The 23,201-nt window shown below is 33.8% G+C and overlaps 1 protein-coding gene across 1 annotated transcript; it reads left to right on the top strand.

Moving 5' to 3' along the window:
• Nucleotides 1-9,324: 9,324 nt before the first annotated feature.
• LOC104905625 (uncharacterized) lies at nucleotides 9,325-11,442 on the top strand. Its single transcript, XM_010694216.2, has 3 exons — nucleotides 9,325-9,434; nucleotides 10,544-10,737; nucleotides 10,796-11,442. Exons 1-3 carry the CDS (start codon nucleotides 9,325-9,327, stop codon nucleotides 11,440-11,442), a joined length of 951 nt encoding a protein of 316 aa, XP_010692518.2.
• Nucleotides 11,443-23,201: the final 11,759 nt, after the last annotated feature.

The raw sequence follows: 23,201 nt of genomic DNA, 5'->3' as shown, positions 1-23,201 counted from the left end.
CTCGTGNAATGTGGGGATTACACCTGCACCTCTGATCCCTCTTCCAACTCCTGTTCCTCTTGAGCCCCTACCACCAGCAATTGTTCTCCCATTTCTTCCAGTTCTTGATAATTGTGCACTTATATTTGAAGCATGTCCAGATGCAATTTCTGAGTGAGTGCTTGCTGATGTTGATGCTTGTTCTACTCTTTGTCTCTTATTAGCAGCAGCTGCAGCACTGTCCTTATTAGGACATCTTCACTTGTTGTGACCCTTCCCCTTACACACACTACAGTGCATCTCAACACCATGCCTTGTGAGCTTCCCGGGCTTCTTTGGGTCCTCATGTGGGTCCTTGATTCTGTTTTTCCTAGGCCTCCCTGGCCCTATCTTTATAGGGGGTGGTTGCAATGGATAGTCCACCTTAGTCTAGTGTCTTTCACCTACACATGGAGGTATGGAGTTGCCATATGCCTTAAGGTATGTGTCTTTCCTATACCACTCAGAGACATACTCCTCAGCATTGAAGTTACATAGGAAGATACATGCCACTGCATGGCAGCATGGAATACCAGTTAGATTCCATCTCCTGCATGTGCAACTCCTAGCCTCTAAATCAACTGTCAGTGTATCCATGTAATAAGATACTTGGAAAACAGTTGGTGAAGAAGAAATGGGATTGCAAAGGGCAGCAGCTTCCTTAGCTTTCTCCAATTTGGCTTGGATTCTAGGGCAGATTGCTGAGGTTCTCTTTTCCATGTCTTGTTTTTTTAGTACCAACCTCTGCATGAGGGCAGTTCTTATGTCTTCAAGCATGTAAATGAGATGTTTTGTCCTTGCTTGGATAATATATCCATTAAATGTCTCAGCAAGGTTGTTAACTATAACATCCACACTTGTGTCAGTCTTCATAAAAGCTCTGCAAAATAACTTTGGATCATACCTTCTGAAACCCACAACTGCATCTGGGTTCAGCTTTCCCATTTCTTCCAAAGCTTCATTATAATCTGTGAGGTTGTATGCCTTTGCAGCCCTCCAAAAAATCATCTTCATCTCATCTCCTTTGAAATCTTTATGCCAGTGAGCAAATATGTGCCTAGCACAATGTCTGTGCTCAGCACTAGGCAGTATATTTGCTACTACACCTAGAATTGACTTCTCACACATAACATTAAACAAACAAACAAATATGGAATAAATCAATATGCAATACATACAAGAAAGTATTGATGACAGTGCAAAGTTCAATACTAAAGTATACCTGATGCTCATCTGATATAATAGCTAAGTGGCTTCCATCACCAAGTTCCAAAGACCTTTGAAGCTCTGTAATGAACCAGTGCCAACTGTCATTGTTTTCCCCTTCAACTACAGCCCAAGCAACTGGGTATATTTGATCATTTGCATCCCTTCCAATAGCTGCCAGTAGTTGCCCTCCAAGGAAGGTCTTCAGAAAACAAGCATCCACACACAACACCTTCCTACATCCTTCTATCCACCCTTTTTTTATTCCATCAAAACACACAAAAATCCTCTGGAAAACAGGCTCTGGTCCTCTTTGTATTGGATTATTAACCAAAGTTATGACACTGTGTGGACTACCATCTTTCAATGTCCTTATATAACTTCCAAGTTTGTTGTAGTGCTCTTTCATTGAGCCATGAAGCATCTGGTGGGCATGATATTTCACCTTATAAGCAAGGTCTTTCTTTATCAACACCCTGTATGCTCTGCTAACTGTTTCTTGAATTTCCTTTGCTGGCCAATGGGGTCTGTTCTTGAAAATTTCTAGGAATTGGGATGCCATCCACCTAGACTTCAACTGTCTATTCTTCTGCATGTTCCTAGTACATGTGTGGGTTCCACTCACAGTCTTCAATATAAAACAAGCTTTTCTACTATCCCAGGACCCATATAGCCTAAATGGACAACTTGTCAAACATTTCACTTCCAACCTCTGCCCTCTATTCTTGTTACTAGAAGTGAATGTCAGGTTTTTACCTTGAATTACAACATACTTTGCAACTGCCTTCCTAAACTCCTCTCTATTTGGGAACCTATGACCCACACTCCATTCAAAATTTGTAAAGTCAGTTAGCTCATTGACAATAACCCTCCTCTGCCTTCTTTTCCTCCCAGTGAAATCATCATCCTCACTTTCTCCTGGAGTCAACTCTGCTTCATCACTATCTTCATACTCACTTTCATAACCTTCCTCATTACCCTGAACATTGGGTACATTAGGTGTAGAAATTGAAGCTCCTAGCTTACCTTGAGCTGCTTCTTTTTGAAGCTCTTGTGCAAGCTCATATAACTTACTACAACATCCTTTCACTCTCTCCCTTGCCTCCCTCAATTCATCATCTGAACTATCACCTTCATCAGGCTGATTCACAGGTTCCCATACATCTTCACCCTCTCTCAGTTCTTCATCTGCACTAAAAACTTCTTCTTCTAAATCTAATTCTCTTAAATCATCATCTGAACCCTCTGTCTCAGGCTCATACAACCCATCAGACTCACTTGAATAACACTCATCATCATCTGAACCCTCTGTCTCAGGTGGTAGGTTAGTTCAGCTACTTTGGGTGGGTTAGTTTCAGCTTCTTTAGGTGGGTTAGTTTCAGTTTCTGCAGGATTGGAGGTTTGACTGAGTGAAGCTGATGCAGAAGATGGGGGTGCAGGGGGGAAATTTAGGGTTTGGGATTTATCTGAAGTTGTTATTGTATGTTTCATAAATTCAGAAGGTGTAATGATGATTGCAGGCTCATCTAGTGAAGGTTCATTAGCTGATGTGGAAGTTGTTTTGCTCAACTTCCTAGGACTGCACATAAGTGGAATATTTGGGGTCTTTTTATAGGTTTACTGACTTTTCTGTGTGGGGTCAGCTTTTTAGAGGGCCCTTTTGATGATGTGGATTTATGGTGGGGACCAGCTGGTACATCATCAATCTGTTTTGTACTCTCACCAATTAAGGGCTGCTCAACAATTACAGTTGACTGACTAAGGAGGGGATCAGGGTTGGGATGCATTGGCTCATTCAGGTTGGGCTGATTCAAAGGGCCTGCAACAATGGGCTGATTAGAGTTGTTGCCCTCATTTAGGTTGGGCTCATTATGTGGAACTCCCTCAAGGCTGCCCTCCAAAAAATGAACTAATTCAGGTTGACCAATCTCATGTTTCACATATAAGTCAATGCACTTCTCTTTGATCACTATACCACCCATTTCCAGCACTTCTTTGTCATTATACACCCTCCTTAGACCAACATCCAAATTCTGTCCTGGTATACAGTAAAAGATATGTTCAATACCTTCATACTTCCCACATTTTTTCACTAATTCAACAAGAAACCACCAGCACAACTCATCTGGGTCAACCTTAAAAGTTCTGCCTTCTCCACCCTACATACTCCAAATACCCCAGTTTATGTTTCCTAAATACACCTCCATGCCAAAATCTCAAGCACACATATTCATCCATACCAACAAAAAGCCTATTCAAACAGTAAACAAAAACAATTCAACCACAACAATTTCACACACAACAACCAATAAGCAATTTATCCGGGCAAAAAAAAACTAGAACAACAAGTTTGTGCAACAATTTGATGATCAACAACAATTGGAAATAAAGTGAAAGTACATAAATTATACAAAGATGTAAGGAACTAACCTGCACTCCTTCGAATTTTACGAACCAACGAGTTTTTGCTTTGGAATTTCCGCAACCCTAAAAACGCTCCCTTTCTTCAAAATTCCCAGAATCGAAGTGTTTATCCTCGCAATTAGAATCAAAGTGTTATGAGCTTCAATTTTTTTTTAAAGAATTCAAGCTATGGAGTTGCAGAGAAATGGAGAGTTGTTCAGACAAGAACATTGGAAGGGGAGACCCATTAATTCATATTTAGGAGGGAAGAAGAGGGGAAGTTAGTGATTAAACTTGAGAAATTAACGTTAGTAAGGGGGACAGTTTTTTCTTTACAGGTGTAGCAAGTTACCAGTGAACTATGTCCACGTGTGTAAAGTACCCCCAATAGTTGGGACTGAACAATAAAAAATGGAAGTTGGGACTGTTTTTATCAGGACGGCCAAAGTTGGGACTGATAAAATCAATTTTTCCTTTTTATAGATCTGAAAATACAAGAACATTAATCAAAACGAAGATGAAAATACAAGAACATTAATCAAAACAAAGAGAAGTATACAAGAACATTAAATCAAAACAAAGAGAAGTATACAAGAACATTAATCAAAACAAAGAGAAGTATACAAGAACATTAATCAAAACAAAGATTCAGAAATTATAGATCAGAAATACAAGAACTACCTCCAAACATTAACTTAATAATGTTTAAATACATAAAACAAAACCCTAATACATAATTAAGGAAAAAAAAATTCGGAAAAACTTAAAATGCCTATTTGGAGACTTAAACGAACTCAGATGGCCTGTTCCGCTTCCGAAAAGGTATCACAATAGGCAATCGGACTCCGTCGGCATGATTCGTGCAAATCATTTCAGGCTTTTTGTCGCGTTTGTCGCATTTTCTGGGAGTTTTTGAGAGAGAAGAGAGGATGAGAGAGAAGGAGGAAAGGGAGGAGGGTTGTGAGAGAGGAGAGAGAAGGAGTAAAATGGATGAGGGACGTGAGAGAAGGAGGGATAATATATCTGAAGCCCGCTCAATATTTCAAAGCCCGCGATTTTTTTATTTCAAATTTTTTTAAGAAGGGCTGCGCTTTTCTTCAAAAGCGCAGCCCTACTTAGTCATAAGGGCTGCGCTTTTTATAAAAGCGCAGCCCTACTAAGTGAAGGGCTGTGCTTTTATGAAAAGCGCAACGCTTCTGTTATGTAGGGTTGCGCTTTTGTACAAAAGCGCAGCCCTTCACTAGTAGGGTTGCGCTTTTATCAAAAGCGCATCCCTTCCTTCGCAGCCCTTCCTTTTTTTTCCCCCTCGTGACCCCAAATAATGGGGATTTTTGAGTCCTCAGCCATATCAAGCACCACAAAATCAACTAAAATGTAAAACTTACTTACTCAAATAAGGATGTCCTCTAAGATACCTAATGGGTGCTTAATAGAACGGTCGACCATTTGGAGGGTCATAGTGGTACACTAAAGTTTTCCAATATTAAGTTTTTTATACAGGGAAAAGGGAAGGAGACTGGCACTAGCACCTAGGTAACACAAAGAATTATCAGTACAAATAGGACCAATAGTGTAGGGACTGGAGAAACTACCAAGGTCTTTCTTCTTAGGTGGTGACCTATTGTGAATGATCACACTACTCAGTAAAGGCTACAGACTCCAGCTCATCAAACGTTCTTTTCTTGTTCAGCACAACTTTCAAAAACTTAGCATACATAAGAATCTCTGTAATCCATTCAGAGAAAGGAATAGTTACCTGAAGGCTTTTCATAATAGCCAAGAAATTATTGAACTTCTTCTCAAACTTAGAGCATGTTGCACGGTGTGGAAATGGGAGTTTCGGAGCGAAAGGTAGAGATGGAACGACACAATCCTTCTTTTACTCGTTGCCTAGGCAGCATGCTTCTTGGAAACATCTTCATCGAACCCAATGTCCCCAACAACCTCAGAAGTAGCCAACTTGTCTTCCGCAATGAAAGTAGAGTCGTTGTTGCTAATCATAGAGGGCTCATTGTTTCTCAAACCACTCATTAAGTGATTGCATTAACACTTTCTTTGGGATGGACAAATTAGCTAGGCAAAGAACCAGGCTGTCTAATAGAGGATGAACTTGCCACTGAGTTATTTATGACTCTGCCATTTTATTATGTGTCTCCTGTAGCTTATTCTGAGCATGCAGGTTCTCAAACTGAGACCTAGTATCTGCTTGAAAGGAAAGGATACCCTTCTGCATCTGCAACATGATATTTTTTAGTTTAACAATAGTTGGGTCTGAAGTAGGTTTGTTATGTTACTGTTGAAATTGATTTCTCTGAAATCTAGGAGGAGCTTATTATTGTGACTGATATAGCTGAAACTGGGGTTGTGATATGGATTGTTGTTGCTGTTGAGGCTGTGGATAATGTTGTTGTTGCATATTCAACACATAATTTTTTCCTATATAAGAGATTTAGATGATCTCGCATCCCAAGACTGTATGTATTTGAGTATGGATTGAACTGGGGCTTGTGTTGTAACTCCAATGCGTGCGCTGTTTCACTAGAAGGTAGGAGAGTGGGGCACTCTTGAGAGTTGTGTCTAGCTATCCCACAAGCATCACATATGAGAGCATTATATTGAGAAGCACTGGCCATAGCATTTACACTCATGTGAGTGGAGGGTTCATTATTACCAAGTTTGAAAAAATTGATCTTCTGATTTAAAACAACTAATTGCCCAGACAGTAGAGGGTAGGCCTCAATATCATGCTTGCCTCCTTTTTTTTATGGAAGAGTGAATATTGGACGCTTGATTAGAAGCAAGTTTCTCTATAATTTCATACCCTTCATCAATGACATTATCCATGAAAAACCCATCAGAGGCTCCATCAATTACCCATCTCGAAACTACATCAACTCTAGTGTAGAAAATCTGACACAAATACCACTTGTCGAAACCCTAATGACGATAAAGGTGTTGCAGATATTTGAATCTTTCCCAAGCTTCATACAATGACTCTCCAGGATCTTGGGTGAAAGTCACTATCTCATGACGCAAATCTGCAGTCTTTTGATATGGATACCATTTCATGAGGAAATTTTTTGATAACTCTGCCCAAGTGGTGATGGAGGCAGACAACTTGTTATACTAAAATAGAGCTTTGTCTCGCAGAGAAAATAAAGCCAAATAGAATAATTTTCATCTCCTCAATAGAAACACCATCTTGTTTCTAAGTAGCACAAAATTGTGAAAATCGCTGCAGGTGCTGGTTTAGGTCTTCAGAAGGTAACCCAACAAATTGATTATTTTGAACCACATTCAACACATGAGATTTGATTTCAAAATTTACAGTAGCGATAGTAGGCATACGTACACTAGTAAGTGCGTTATCAGGGGATGGTGCATAATCCTTGAAGGTCGGGTGGTATTCTCACCCATTGTAAGAGAAATAGGGGTCACAGGAAAGTCTTGTTGCGGTGATGATGGTGGAGTAGGTGTCTTTTGGGAGGGTGTCCCTATAGACAACTTTGCTTGCCTAGTTTTCTTTCCGAGTCTACGAGCAAATTTTTTTCAATCTTCGGATCAAATGGAGTTAGATTTAGGGATTTTGATTTCCTACTTATACACCAAAAACACTAAAACAAAAGTGAGATCCGACAACGACGCCAAAAATAAAAATAAGCCGTCTCCCCGACAACGACACCAAAATTTGATAGGCTATTATATCTAAACACTAATATTATACTAACAAAATCAGATGAAAAGGGTTGGTTTATTGAACTCAACAAATAATCAAATCACAAATCTCAATTAAGGGAAATACTAGGGAACGGTTCATCATGTATGCAATTTAGGATATCAAAATCAATGAGATAATATAAATAGGACACATATGATTTCTCTCGAAAATTACCTCCCTCGAAACTCACTAAATCACTTTGCATGGTCATAGATTACTAAGCTATTAATAGCCTATACAAAATCCTACTTCTCAGTCTATAACTTTGTATAGTAACAATAATCAACATATTTGGTCAAACTTGTATATTAACTTAAGTAATAACTCAATAGCAAGAATCAAACAAATCAATGCATTAAATAATCATTCAATCAATCCCTTATATGTAAACATAGATCCCCAATCCCTAGAAAATAAACTACTCACACATAACTGGGAAAAACGTAATCAAAATTAAATAAGAAAACAACATGATGACATAACAAGGAAGAGTTGAAAAGGGAATAGTAAGGGATGAGAAAACAATACCAATTGAACAACATATCTTGAAAGCAATACTCTATTGAAATCTTGAATATGTTTGTAAAGTAGAATAAATTAGGGTTCTTAAGAGAATAAAGTGCTTAGAAAACTAATGATTGAATTAATAATATGACCACACAGTTTTTCTCCTCTAAAAGGAAAGTTATTTATACTAAAGTAACAATTAGCGCAACACGCGCTTCAAAACACCTAAAAAATTCCCCGCCCGGTGGTGACAGGTCATTTTTTGTAAAAGTGAAATAGCACCCCGTCCGGTCGGGCAAGATCCCACACGACGCTTCAAAACACCTAAAAAGTATTTTCAAATAATTTTTATCTTGTTTTTTTGAGGAGAAATATAAATAATTAATTATATTGAATGAGGCGCAAGGTGTGGTGATCAGGTCATGATGGTGATTGATGATTAAGAGTTTATAGGTGTGGTTGACTTTGGATGATGTGGCGAATAAGGGTGATACTCCTAAACCTATAAGAGCACCCTTATTCATGAGTGAGAAATAAGATCAAGTTGATGATCATGAAAAAAATGCTCTTAATGACAATTGATAATAAGATTGTGAGGTGAATGGGGGTGATTGAGGGAAAAAAAGGGTTGTGGTGAGTGAAAAGATGATCAGGCGTGGGAGTGGGACCCACTGCCTGGTCATCATTTTTGAACTTTTTTTTGGCTGGCTTCGTAGCAAAACGCTGCGTTTTGCTGCGTTGCAAGCCAAAAAAGAATTAAAAAGTGACACGCTGCAGCTGGTAGCTAACACGCGTGTTAGCGTGCCATTTGGCACTTACGACACATGGCTGGCTTCGATTGGGCAATTGAAATATAACCATTGTAAATTTTGCAACGGTTATATTTTAAAAAATATAAATAAATATAAAATTACCAACGACTCTATTTTTTCGAGATCTATAAATAGAGACCCATTTTGCTATATTTTGGACACACTTAATTTTCTCCATCTTCACTAATTTCTTCTATTTGTTCTAACTCTTCTTCCATTGCTCTTTATTTTCAAATTCTTATAGTTATGGATCCAAATCTTTCTAATTATATAAGAAATCAACCCCAGAATCGCTCAAAAGACCAAATGCGTAGGCAACAAAATCGCTTAATGAGCTCTCAAAATCAGTTAAATTATCGCCAACCTTCTCAAAATCAATCAAAATATCATCAACTCTCTCAGAATACCAATCAAAGGGGAGAAAATTCTCAAAATGCTTCTCCTCAATATGATAACCTCTACCATGAATCACCATCTGAAAATGCCAACCTTTTATATCGTCAACTTGATCCTAATTATGGATTTTCCCAATACCAAGAAGATGCATATCCGAACAATGATGTTGATGATGATGGTGGTGAATATGAAGAAGGTGATGATGGTGATGGTGATGATGTTGATGATGATGGTGGTGAATACGAAATAGCGTTGCAAACCAGGATGCAGAAAGTGCAAGAGTATCATAAGAACATGGATTTGCTACAAGCATTGTATGCAAAGGAAAATCGGACAACATTTGAGGAGGGTGTGATTGAGACACTAACAGCATGGTTGACGAATAATCCAATTTTTCAGTGATTATGTTTATGTACTAGTTAAGCTATGAAAATGTGGACTTCATGTTTAAGTTTATGTTTATGTTTACATTCCAATTTAGTTTATGTTTTAGTTTAAATTTTAGTTTATGTTTATGTTTACGTAGAATTTTCTGTAAAAGTTAACATTTGTATGTTTAAGTTCATTTAATAAAAAAAAGGTTTATAAATGTACTTGTGTAAATTTTAAGCTTTACTTATTATATGAATTGACATATGAATACAACTTTTTACATAATAGTTCTACTTTTTACATTATTGTATTGCTTTTATGTATTATTGTACTATTTTTTACATTATTGTTGTGCTTTTAACATTATTGTACTGCTTTTATGTATTATTGTACTACTCTTTACATTATTGTTCTGCTTTTAACATTATTGTTCTGCTTTTAACATTGTTGTACTGCTTTTTACATTATTGTTCTACTTTTAACATTATTAGACTATTTTTATGTATTATTGTACTGCTTTTTACATTATTGTACTTCCCTTTACATTATTTTATGCTATATAAATCAAGCATCCTTGTTCACAATTTTCTCACACCAAACCCAAACACAATATTGTTCACCATTTTCTCACACCAAATCTAAACACAAGAATGAACTCCTTCAACTTAAACTTTTCACGTTCAAGTTCCTCTAGTTCTTCTAGTTCTGATGAAAGAAGATCATCACGAGCAATAATTGATTAAGAAATAGATGATTTCTTGACCAATATTGTTCAACCACTTGCTCCAACTCTTACATCAAATGTAACTCCAACACCAACGAATGGAAGAGCAAAAGTGACTGATGATAATGAAGAAGGTCATTCACGGCCTAATCGAGGCAAGGAGGAAGGTCATAGAAGATTGTTCAATGATTACTTTGCTGATCAACCAGTCTATCTAGCTCGTTTATTTCGTCGAAGATTTCGAATGCAGCGACATGTCTTTCTTCGAATTATGGACAGTGTCGTTGTAAGTGATGTATTGTTCACTCAAAAAAGAGATGATATGGGTCAGTTAGGTTTATCGCCCCTACAAAAGTGAACAGCGGCTATCCGAATGCTTGCCTACAGGGTAGCGGCGGATTCGCTTGACGAGTATGTGCGAATTAGTGAAAGCACAGTTCGAATAGCATTGATGAAATTCACGAAGGGGGTCATCACGAAATTTGGTGCGGAGTACTTGAGACGGTCTACTCCAGACGATTTGGCTAGACTACTCAGATTCGGTCATCACGAAGGGGGTCATCACGAAATTTCCGGGCATGGTTTGCAGCATAGATTGTATGCATTGGGAATAAAAATATTGTCCGACTCCATGGAAAGGACAATATCAAGGAAGAGCTGGTGTTGCTACTTTAGTTCTTGAAGCTGTTGCTGATCGTGACTTATGGATATGGCATTCTTTCTTCGGGATACCAGATTCGTGCAATGACCTAAATGTTCTTCACCGATCTCTTGTGTTTAGGGATGTTTTAGAAGGTCGAGAACCACCCGTGCAGTTTACGGTGAATGGTAACCAATATGATAAGGGTTATTATCTCACTGATGGTATATATCCGAATTGGGCAACATTCATTCAATCAGTTACATGTCCTCAAACTCTCAAGGACAAGTTATTTGCTCAACACCAAGAAGGAGCTCGAAAAGATGTAGAAAGAGCATTTGGGGTGCTGCAATCTCGGTTTGCTATTGTTCGTAGACCATCCCTCGCATGGGATGAGGAAATTCTCAATGACATCATGTTGTCTTGCATTATCATGCACAACATGATTGTGGAAGATGAACGAGATACGTATGCACACTACACAGATACTACCGAATTCACTACCAACATAAGTAATAATAGGGACGAATTTGAATATTATCATGATCGAATCGTAGATATCAACCAGTACATGGCCAATAGAGATGCAGTTGAAGATCAACATGTGCATCATTCCTTGAAACGTGATTTGGTTGCCAATATATAGCGAATATTTGGTGGGAATGCTAATTAAGAGCATTTTATGTATTTCTTTCTTAATTAAGTTTTATGTTTTTCGTTCTTAGTTAAGTTTTATGTACTTTTTTTCTTAATTAAGTTTGTAATTGCCGCACCAATGTAGCATTTTTATGTATTTCGGTCTTAAAATTATATTAAAAATGCTAATTGTGTCTCATGAATTCATTAGTAGATCGTTAATTATGTATGCATAAGATAGTGGTAACTAATTTCGTATTTAATTACTTAATGAAAACGCTAATAAGAGCTAAATATGTCGATAACTCAATTATTAAAATGATAATTATAATTTTAAAATTATTAATTTAATTAATTAATAATAAAATATCAATTAGTAATGAATATTTCATATCATTAAAAAGTAAATAATAAAAATATTGTATGATGGTGATTGGGTGACGAGAGAGAAAAAGTAGTTGGGTGGGGTCAAAAAGTAAGAGAGAGAGGAAAAAGTAGTTGGGTTGATTGAAAAATGGTTCATTGTTAAGGAGATGAGTGAGAAAAGATTGTGGGATGTTATTTTTTAGAGAGAGAAAGTTAGAAAGAGAGTGGGATGATTTTTTTTTTCAATTGTGAATAATGGTGCTCTAAGTGTAGTTGTTAGTAGTGATGATGAATTATGGTAGATGGTGCAGGTTCTTGTGGTGACAAGTGTGAATCTTAGGAAGTGGAAATTTGTATGGGGAGACGAAGTGTAGCAGCAAGGGTTTTCGAAGGATTTTGGCGTGAATAATGAGGGAGTTTGTGAGGGATTAGTTTGTTGCCGAATTGTTTGTTGTTGTTGTGCTCTGAGTCGTGTGTTTTGAGTTGTGAGTCGTGTGTTTTGAGTTAGTCGTTATGAGATAGTCGAGGGAGGTATTATATATTTTTATATAGTGTAGGTAGGTTTAGTTAGTTCACTTAGTTGTATTGCAATAGGTTTATAAAAGATATTAGGTTTATAAAAGATTTTTAGAAAATACTTAGTAGGTTTATAAAAAAAAATATTAAAATTTCTTTTAGAAATAAGTACACTTTGGAAAAAAAATTATATTTATAAAAGATATTTTTAGTAATAAAATTAATTAATTCTATTAATTAAACTGGTTAGAAAATGGATTTTATAAAATTGGGCTTTCATAAGAACTATTTTTTAAAGGTTTTACTCAAACATGGGCTTTTTAGAGTTATGTTGAAACGTTTTAGAAAGTGGGCTTAGTAAAAATATTATAAAAAGAGTTTTCAGAAATGGGTCAATAAAATGAGTTAGAATATGGTTTTTGGCTTAAAACATTTTATTTTAGACTTGTTCTGTATTCTTTCCTCAATCTGGACCAATTGGAGCGTGGTATTAGTCATCATAAGATACTAAACGCAGAGACACGATTATGTGTCTACAATAATTAGGTCCATCTAAATTTGAGTCCATGCATTCATATTAGGTCTGCTAGCATTAGAGTACATCTTAGGCCCATAAAAGTCTAGTTCATGTCAAATCTAGGCCCATTCTCGTTTTTCAATTTCCCATTCCCATTTCTCCTTTAGAAGACGTCATTTCTCAAAATTTACAAGGTCCAACCGATTCTGTTCATGACCGATCGAGAGATTATAACTTAGGAATGCCTAAAGGAGGAACAAAATGTGAGCCAACTCTAATGCTCATCAATCGCACTATCACCACCCCGACTTCATTTAGAGTCCTGAAGATTACTTTTGACCGCCTTCACAATGGAGGCACGATCACTTCAATAGGGTTCACCACCTTCACATTAGAGGCACGATCACTTCCATAAGGTCTACCCCGGACGTTGCACCTCAAAGAAAATTTAGAAGGTGCAACCAATATTTCTACTGATAATTCCAACCGAACAATGAACATCTGACATCTAGTATGAAACACCATATGCGAAACATGGTCGATGACAACAGACTACTAATACTTATTACAACGAGAATCAACATCACCAACACCACTTTTTTGCGCAGTGTATCAACTATTCAAAGGCTTAGTCTTCTATTTCTGGTTTCCTAGGATGAGTCAGAGAGTCCGCACCCTAAGCCATTTCTGTCCTTTCCCATCGAGTAAATGTCACTTAAGTACTTCATCTATTATAACCTTTCCATTTTCATTTCATTTATTTTTCTTTTAATGTTCATTGGCTCTTCACCATCATTTATGCTTCTAATTCAATGATGAAACTCAAATCACCTAATAATCTTAAGTAATAAAATAAGAAAAAAATCTGAAATTAGAAAATTAAAAACTGAAAAATGGACATATTTTGGACCAAGAGTTATTCCCTTCTTCCTTCCATCATCCATAAACCATCATCTCCATATATCCCTTCAAAATCAATGCTCCACAAATACTTTAAACCTTCCAATACCCTAAACCAATAGCTTCTATGCAAGCCTCACTACATTTAAATAAATCAATGTCAGGTAAAAACAAAAAAAGTGAAAAAATTCAAAGTGTGAGAAAAAAGTAAAAGCAAAACCAAAAGAAACGCCCCAAGCAAAAAGAGAAAAATGCAAAAAGAAAAAGCCAAAGAAATAAAAAGTCAAGGGGCTTACACATAAGTCCTACCCCTCATTCAAACCCTTCGATCCATCCAAACATTGACACATACAATCTAAATTCTTGATCCTACCTTAATCAACCAACAAAACCTTCATCTAAACCTCAAGCCTTAAACCCTTCAACCTTTCATCAAACCCTACTCCTTTTTCATGTTATGTCCAAGCCTGCTAGGTTGAAACCCCGAAAGGGCAGCCTAGGCAAAAGTTTGGGAACAAAAAAATAATGATAATAAAAAAATCAGATCCGAAACTACGAATAATCGGATTCCGCAAGGATACGTAGGAATCCTCATCTCGAGATCCGACCGATTCAATAAAATAAAAAAAATTAGCCAAGGTCTAATGATTTGACTTTCTAGAATTCAAGAGCATACTCATTCTAGATTCCAGCATACACTCGAGTATGAAACTAGCCAAGTTAAAGCCTTTTCCCACCCACATATATTTAAGTCATAAATTTAAACCTTTTTTATTTTTCAATCCAAACTCTCCTTCTCTCCGAAAGACTCTACAACAATTCCATGGTCACTAGCGATATTTAACTTTGCCTAAATCAACTTCACAATGAAAAATCCCCAGTGAAAGCTCTAAATGCTCAAGTCAAATTTTACGTTTGAAACTATTGTCAGGTTTAGGTTAAGTCTAAAAGGGTCCATGACAAAGATATTGATCCCACGCTTCATACCTTTCCTTAATTAAGAGGTGGCCATGTGTAAGACGCACTCCAGTTCTCAAGTCAAGAACAAGAGAACAATGCCATGGTTGGGTAGGTTTGCTTATGATTAAGATCCAACACTATCGCTCATGAAGCTTTTTGGAAGGACAAAGCGCAAACCCCGAAGGGGTGGCCTCACGCATAGAACATGCGCTAATGAGGCAAGGTAAATTGTCCTTATGATGGCTTCAAAAATAGCCATGCATATGCAAAACTATAATGTCATTCTAAAGCATAAAAAGAGTATGAATCGTATTTTTCGATTTTCACCCACTTATTTTAAAATTTTATTTAAAAAAAAATCCTCCCCAATGAAGTCACCAAAATTGTAGGCGTTTTTTTAATTCGACTATGCGGGATGAGCGCATATTTGACTATCTCATTGTAATGGTTTTATTGAAAACCATTTGAAGTCGCCAACAAGTCTTTAAAGGAAAACTCATAAACCTAAATGGATATGGGAAACCTTGGTACAACTTCATGACTTATCTAATGTAGATTTCTACGTCCTGACTCCATAGATGGTCAATGAATCATAGATTGAGTTAGGGGGTGAGTGTACGAACACGGTCAGGGACCATGTCTCCCATTGCTGGCCTGATCTACTTAATACCGATTCATGTCAATTTTTATGCAATAGAATAACCATACAATATTTTCATGCACCCTAAAAAAAATTAGTCTAGGTTGGTTCAAGAAACACATAAAAGACTATTGTTTAGTGATATGTTATAAGGCAATCAAATTACTGGTAACCTAACAAGTTGTCCAAATTATCTTATTAATATTAGAACAATTCTTTAGGTCTTTGTTTAGCAAATAATCATGTGAGGTGATGAAAGCATTAAATAGGACAATCATATAACATGCATAATATGAATAATAAAAAAAATGAAAAAGTTAGAATGTACAAAGGAACGATTTTTATATTAAAGTTCTACATCATAAAAGAAATAGTTAGTAACTTCAATATAAAAATAAAAGGATTTATTCAAGGGCCGTCAGAATTATACCGTGGCTTGGGTATGAGAGATTGACAACCTTCGGGAAGAGCAATTGTGAATCCTGAAGGAAAATATGTGTGTATGTATGAATGTATGTGTTTTTTAGAGAGGTTATCTTTAATAAATTCGTCCTTATTCATAGTAAACAATTCATATTGTTGGACAAGCAAATCTACTCTAGATTGTTTTACCTCATCCGTACCTTAGTGGGCCAACTCCAGTGTGTCCCATATTTCTTTCGATGTAGTGCAAGCCGAGATCCTTAAGTATTCCTCAGGTCCGATTCCATATTGGAGAATACTCATTGCTTTGTAGTTTTTCTCGGTCTTAGCATAATCGAGTGAATTATAGTCATCTTCTTCTTTGTCGACCATTTCTCCTGCAACATCTTTGTTTTGGATAAGGACCGGTCCTCTCCTTATGATTTTTCAGCATTCATAGTCCAATCCTTGGATGTAGATCAACATCCTCGCCTTCCACATCCGTAGTCTTTTCCGTTAAAAATTGGACACTTTGTGTGTCTATTGCATGTTCATGACTTCTATTCTCTAGGGATGAGCCTTTTGAGAATAGCCTGATCTGATACCACTTGTTGGAGTACAAGGTGACACTCAAGAAGGGGGGGTTGAATTGAGTGACAAAAACTAATTATTTTACGCAAAAACACTCTTATGGCACAGTGCCTTACACTATGTTGTTCACTCGTAAACTCTCCGATATATGTTTTTGCGAGAACTAACTTGTATCAAAACACGAAAACAATGAATTCCAATAATAGACACGAGAAATAACGTGGTTCAATCTCACCTCTGAGATCTACGTCCACATAAACAACTTCTTTTATTATTTGAATCCTAAAATATCAAACTCTTGATACAATACGATTTCCCACTACTAACTCTAGTAATGATTGAAATTACAAAAAGAATAAATCCTCAAAAGCGTGCTTCTTATTCAAGCAAAACAGAGGACTGTTACAAACGTTGTATAGTAACTTACACTAACTAGAACTTTGTGCCACACTCTGTACTTTGGGAATCAGTTTTCAGCTCTCAAAATCTCCGAAATTAAATCTCAACACGTGAGTTCTTATTCTGAGTCTTTATCCCTTATATAACTTTTTTACTGAACGAAGATCCTTCTTCAAGATATGATTATCTTTTTTTCCTAAAATTAAGAGATAAAACTTTTCCTTTTCAAAAACAAATTTAATCTTTTATAAAAGCTGTTTTTTTTTTCCAATCCTTATAAGATAAGAATTCTCCAAAGTCAACTAGTAATCAACTTTTAACTAAAAAACGTGTTATCAAAAATCAGTTTCCTTTTTTTCTTTTTCTTTATTAAAAATCTATTTGTTTTCAAAATTCTTTTACAAAATGTTCTCTTTAAATCAGTTTTTATAAAACCTTTTTTCTAAGTCTTTATAAAAAATGATTTCTTAAATAAACTAAATTTCGAAACTAAAACTCCCCTTTTTATATCGGCACATGAAATTAATATACTTACCTATTTTCTTAACTCTAAGAAAATAGATAACCATCCTAATTTTACATTTTTAATTTAGCATAAAGTTTAAACTTTTAATTGCATAATCATAACTAAGAGTATAACAAAATCTAAGCTTCCATATCTTTAAGTTCTTGAGCTTTCATGAACCTCCAATCTTGATACCTTCTTTAGATCACTGTTACATCCATACATGTTATAGCACAAAGTGTTTATCATCATCAAAATAACATTGACTTAGAGTCACAACAACCACTTCGGCTCCAACTTTCATGTGTTAAGCATGATGTTTGTCCAGAGTCAAGATCAAACTCTATATGAGAAATGTAAAGTATTTTGAAACAGAATAAGTATTTCGTAAATAAAACCAACAACATTCTAAAGAACCAAGAACAACTTTTGGCTAAGTTGATATCATCTAATCTTAAATTTTTTTATTTCTTGTGCATAATGCAAATACGTTATATAATACTCAAAATTCCCATATCGCTTAAGCTACACTACTATTAAGGTAACTCTTCTTAATATTTTTTTAATGCTAAAGGTAACTCTTCTTAATATGATGATGTACTTGTTTTTTTTTTTACTTTTAATTTTGAACCCTTATTTGGTAGTGCATTATAAATTAGGTTGATGGTGATGAATTTATTAATATGCGATCATCTAAAAAAAGAGGTGGACATACTACTCCGGAGTCCGGAGTATAAACATCGCGGATGCCTTTCATGATTGATAGGTTTAACCGTATAAGGCTATGTTCAGTTCACCTTGTTTTTGCTTATTTCAGATCTAATCAGATTAAATCAGTCAGATCAGATCAGATCATAAAAAATAAGTTCAGATCAGATCAGATCAGATTAGATCAAACCAGATCAGATCAGATCAAACCAGATCAAATCATACTTATATTTAAAAACTCATTATTACTATTAAATATCTTTCATTACATATTAGTAAAATCATAATAATTGAATATTAATAAAGTACTCATTGAGACGAATCAAACAATACCCCCACATGACTATATTTTTTCTTATATATTGAGAAAATTCTAAAAGATTCTCTCTAATTGTGAATAGTGTCAAGATTATAAGTGAGAAAGATAAAAAAATACAAAGGGAGTATTATTATTTACTAGTACATTTGTTCAAAAGCATTATTATTGTTGTTGTACTTATTAATTATTAATATTGGTAATTATTGTTAATCTTGTTGTTATCATTATAAATGTCATTGTTATTATTATTTTAAGTTATTTTGTTGTTATTAAATAATAGAAAATTAAAAGTCACGTGTTAAGAACATAAGATTGACGCAAAAATAAGAAATATATAAAATATAATAGCTCAAATTCATGACAACGAAACTACTAAGTTCGGATTACATTTCAAAATAAGCTAAGTGCGAGATACAAATTATAAATTTAGATTCGGTATACCTCTTCCTGCCGAATTCCAAATCTCTCTAACTATTTGAAGTTGCACGCTATTTATTTCTTTTTTGGGCAAGTCATAGTTGTTTGTATATCTTATTTTATTTTATATGAAAAAAAAGAGTTGAGTATGCCGACTTCTCAAGTGTGAAACATTTTTTCAAGGGAAAGTGTGAAACATTGTATAAGTGCTCTTATAAATTAATGACTTGGGTTATATAATTATTTTTAGTAATAATTATTATTGTTATGATTATAATAATTGTTGTAGTTATTATAATAATGATAATAATAATTATTTATTATTAATAAAAGTTGTGTAAAAGTTGTAATAGAAATAAAATGATAATAATAGTAATACTATAAATAAGATCTTATAATGTATTGCATAATAATGAATTACAAAGTAATAATATAATAGTAATAATATATTTTATAAAAGATAAGATCTTGTAAATCCGATCAGATCAGTTTAGTTCAGATCAGATCAGATAGATTATATCAGATCATATCAAAAAAAATAAGTTCAGATCAGATCAGATAAGTTCAGATCAGAATATTTCAGGTGAACAAAACATAGCCTAAGTGACATCTATTGGACTATTGCGCGGCCTATAATTATCGTGTCTCCCTTTTTCTTCTGTTGCTCAATTCTTTTTATACAATACACAATTACCTTTCTAACAATACATTGGAACTTCAAACACTTAAAATTGCATCATATATAATATTAAAGCAAGAAAAAATTGTCCTACGTGGCAAGACCTCAACCTTCCTCTGTTCTCCTTCACCCTCAACTTTTCGACCTAATGCTTGCTTATGCCACGTGGCATTGCTAAAAATAATTTTAACAATAATCAATTAATTCATCCGATTGTGTAACAATGAAGGAAATAATATCAACTACAATAACTAAAGGAATCAATCAACCAATTATCAATTAAGGAAACAAATCAAATATTATCTTTTTTTTAAAAAACGAAAATCATATATTATCTTAGCGGTCATTCTTATTATTTTCACAAAAACCAGTTATGGAATTATTTTCAAGCTAAATACCAATTTAGAGGAGAGAGAAAATATACAATGAAAAAGATGAATTGATATAACAACTTTAAGTTTTTCACTAATACAAGATACTCAAAAAGTCAAAATATGAAATTTAAATATAAAAAAATATTAGCTAAGTACAAGCCAATGGGTGCGTTGGTATAACAACTTTAAGTTTTTCATCACACCTATCAAACTTATATAATATAATTAATTTAAAAATTACCTAATTTCAAGCCAATGGGTACATTGGTCTAATAAGTTTTTTTTTTAATATTATTCACTTTTGGTAATGAATACCACACCATTATCATGAGATGCTAGCCCCTTCAAGAAAATATGCAAATGTAATAATAATAGTAATGCAAGTTTATTTTATTACCAAACAAGAAATAAAAAGATGATTTTGTTGAAAAAAATATAACACACTGATTATGACTAGAGATTACATATAACAAAAACAATAACAACTCAAATATTCAATTTTTAGTCCCAAAGTGGTTTAGGTAAGCTAATATGCTAATCATAAAAAAACCATATCCATGACCAATACATATTAAAAGTATTTTAAAAAAAAAAAAACAAAGTTAAAGTGAGAGAGGTAAAATAAGAGTTCATCTATATATATGTTCAAGAAATTGAATTAGGTAAAAAAAAATGAAAACCAATATATAAGCATCTGTCTACTTTAACTAATTTTGACATAACTATGATAATATAAGTTTGGAAAATTTAGATAATCATATATAATATTAAAGCAAGAAAAACTTGTCCTACGTGGCAAGACCTCAACCTTCCTCTGTTCTCCTTCACCCTCAACTTTTCGACCTAATGCTTGCTTATGCCACATGGCATTGCTAAAAATAATTTTAACAATAATCAATTAATTCATCCGATTGTGTAACAATGAAGGAAATAATATCAACTACAATAACTAAAGGAATCAATCAACCAATTATCAATTAAGGAAACAAATCAAATATTATCTTTTTTAAAAAACGAAAATCATATATTATCTTAGCGGTCATTCTTATTATTTTCACAAAAACCAGTTATGGAATTATTTTCAAGCTAAATACCAATTTAGAGGAGAGAGAAAATATACAATGAAAAAGATGAATTGATATAACAACTTTAAGTTTTTCACTAATACAAGATACTCAAAAAGTCAAATATGAAATTTAAAATATAAAATAAATATTAGCTAAGTACAAGCCAATGGGTGCGTTGGTATAACAACTTTAAGTTTTTCATCACACCTATCAAACTTATATAATATATATAATTAATTTAAAAATTACCTAATTTCAAGCCAATGGGTACATTGGTTTAATAAGTTTTTTTTTTAATATTATTCACTTTTGGTAATGAATACCACACCATTATCGAGATGCTAGCCCCTTCAAGAAAATATGCAAATGTAATAATAATAGTAATGCAAGTTTATTTTATTACCAAACAAGAATTAAAAAGATGATTTTGTTGAAAAAAATATAACACACCGAGATTATGACTAGAGATTACATATAACAAAAACAATAACAACTCAAATATTCAATTTTTAGTCCCAAAGGTTTAGGTAAGCTAATATTAATCAAAAAAAAACATATCCATGACCAATACATACTAAAAGTATTTTTAAAAAAAAAACAAAGTTAAAGTGAGAGAGGTAAAATAAGAGTTCATCTATATATATGTTCAAGAAATTGAATTAGGTAAAAAAAAATGAAAACCAATATATAAGCATCTGTCTACTTTAACTAATTTTGACATAACTATGATAATATAAGTTTGGAAAATTTAGATAAGATTAAACAAATTTAGATATAATAATTAAGTGTTTTTCAGACAACTTAAGGGAGAATTAAGAAAATGTCAGACAAGATAAGTTGTTTAAAGATAAAAATGGATATTCTTCTCACTACTAAAAAGTTAAGGTCAAGAATACATTAAAACATTAATCTATGGCAATTCTCTCTCCAATTTATTGGATATATATTAATATATTATTCTATTATTGCGACTAAGAAGGTTGACAACCTTAGGCTTAGGGACTAGGGTCACTCAAATATTTTCCCACATTCTTACATTCAAATGAAACAAACGATATAAGTACATACACTTATGAACTTACGCTTGATTAATATCATTTTTAAAGAAAATTCACACACTTTGAATTTGGCCCATTCTATAAAAATTATAAAATAAAAGAGTAGGAAGAGAAGGAAAACAAACACTGTGCTTAAATTATAAAATAAAGCTTTCTTTAATTTTTATAATAGTTTGCGAATTATTTTGCAAGTTTTATGAAATATCCCAAAAAGAAATATGTTGCGTGTATTAAGAAACTAAGAATAGTAATTATTTTTCTTCAATATAATCCAATATTCTTTAACTAATTATTCTTGCAAAAAAAAAAACTAATATAACTGTTCATAAATTTAACATCCTAAACTCAAATTATATATGAAAGTATGAGTGAATCATGAAGTAGTTGACATTATAGGATATCAATAATTATTTCTTATATGCATGATTAAATATAGTTTCCTTGCTAAAATAGATATTTCTCACTTATTCATCATTAAAGTTAAGCAGCGCCATGATTTTCTTATATAATTAATATTGTATAATACTCATTCAGTTAGATGAAATGGGGAATGATGTAAGATAAAATATATCATCAAAATTGTGGTCATTTTAGGGAACTACAAGTAAAATAATTATCTATAATTTTATATAAAAGTAATGTTACAATTTTTAAACCATAAATCGTGTGGACGATATTAGACTGGAAAGAGAGATATCTAATGAGCATTGCGACACTAATTTAGAAGGTGAATCAACAAGATGAGTTAATTGTCAAGCTTATATGTAAAAAAAAGGGGGATTTATAAGTATTCAAGTTTAATTGGTTTATAATAGAATGAAACTATTTTAAAAGATCAAATAAAGTTATTGAATTGGAAAAGTTGTTAATTTATTTAACTTTGTTTTGGTTTTTTTTTCTTTGATGTAGAAGATAATATTGAAATGTACATCTTATAAAGAACCTATAAAACACACATATATTATACAAGTAGGGCCTGTTCTCTTCGGCATAAAACAACTGAACTGAACTGAATTGAACAGAACTGAATTGAACTGAACTGAATTGAACTGATATGAACTGAACTGATCTGAACTGAACTGAACTGAATTGAACTGAAATGAATAGTGATATGTGAGAGTAAAAGTATTGTCAAGAGCTGAACTGAACTGAACTGGTCTGAACTGAACTGAACTGAATTTAATTGAACTGAACTGAACTGAATTGAACTGAACTGAACTGAGAAACCCTGTATTATACTCATTCCGTCAAATGGAATGGGAAATAAGGTATGATACAATATATCATCGAAATTGTGATCATTTCAAGTAGCAACGGGGAATAAGGTATTTAGGAAAAAAGTAGAGTGGGG

The sequence above is a fragment of the Beta vulgaris genome, chromosome 1 (genome assembly GCF_026745355.1).
Source record: "Beta vulgaris subsp. vulgaris cultivar EL10 chromosome 1, EL10.2, whole genome shotgun sequence".
Lineage (NCBI taxonomy): Eukaryota > Viridiplantae > Streptophyta > Magnoliopsida > Caryophyllales > Amaranthaceae > Beta > Beta vulgaris.
This window is presented reverse-complemented; position numbering and strand designations above follow the sequence as displayed.

What these genes read in the sequence shown, in the direction of transcription:
- LOC104905625 (XM_010694216.2), top strand. Translation starts at nt 9,325, where the DNA reads ATGCAGAAAGTGCAAGAGTATCATAAGAACATGGATTTGCTACAAGCA. An exon ending in ATTGAGACACTAACAGCATG is followed by an intron (nt 9,435 to 10,543) that starts GTTGACGAATAA and finishes GCTTGCCTACAG; the next exon opens with GGTAGCGGCGGATTCGCTTG. An exon ending in TCACGAAATTTCCGGGCATG is followed by an intron (nt 10,738 to 10,795) that starts GTTTGCAGCATA and finishes CTCCATGGAAAG; the next exon opens with GACAATATCAAGGAAGAGCT.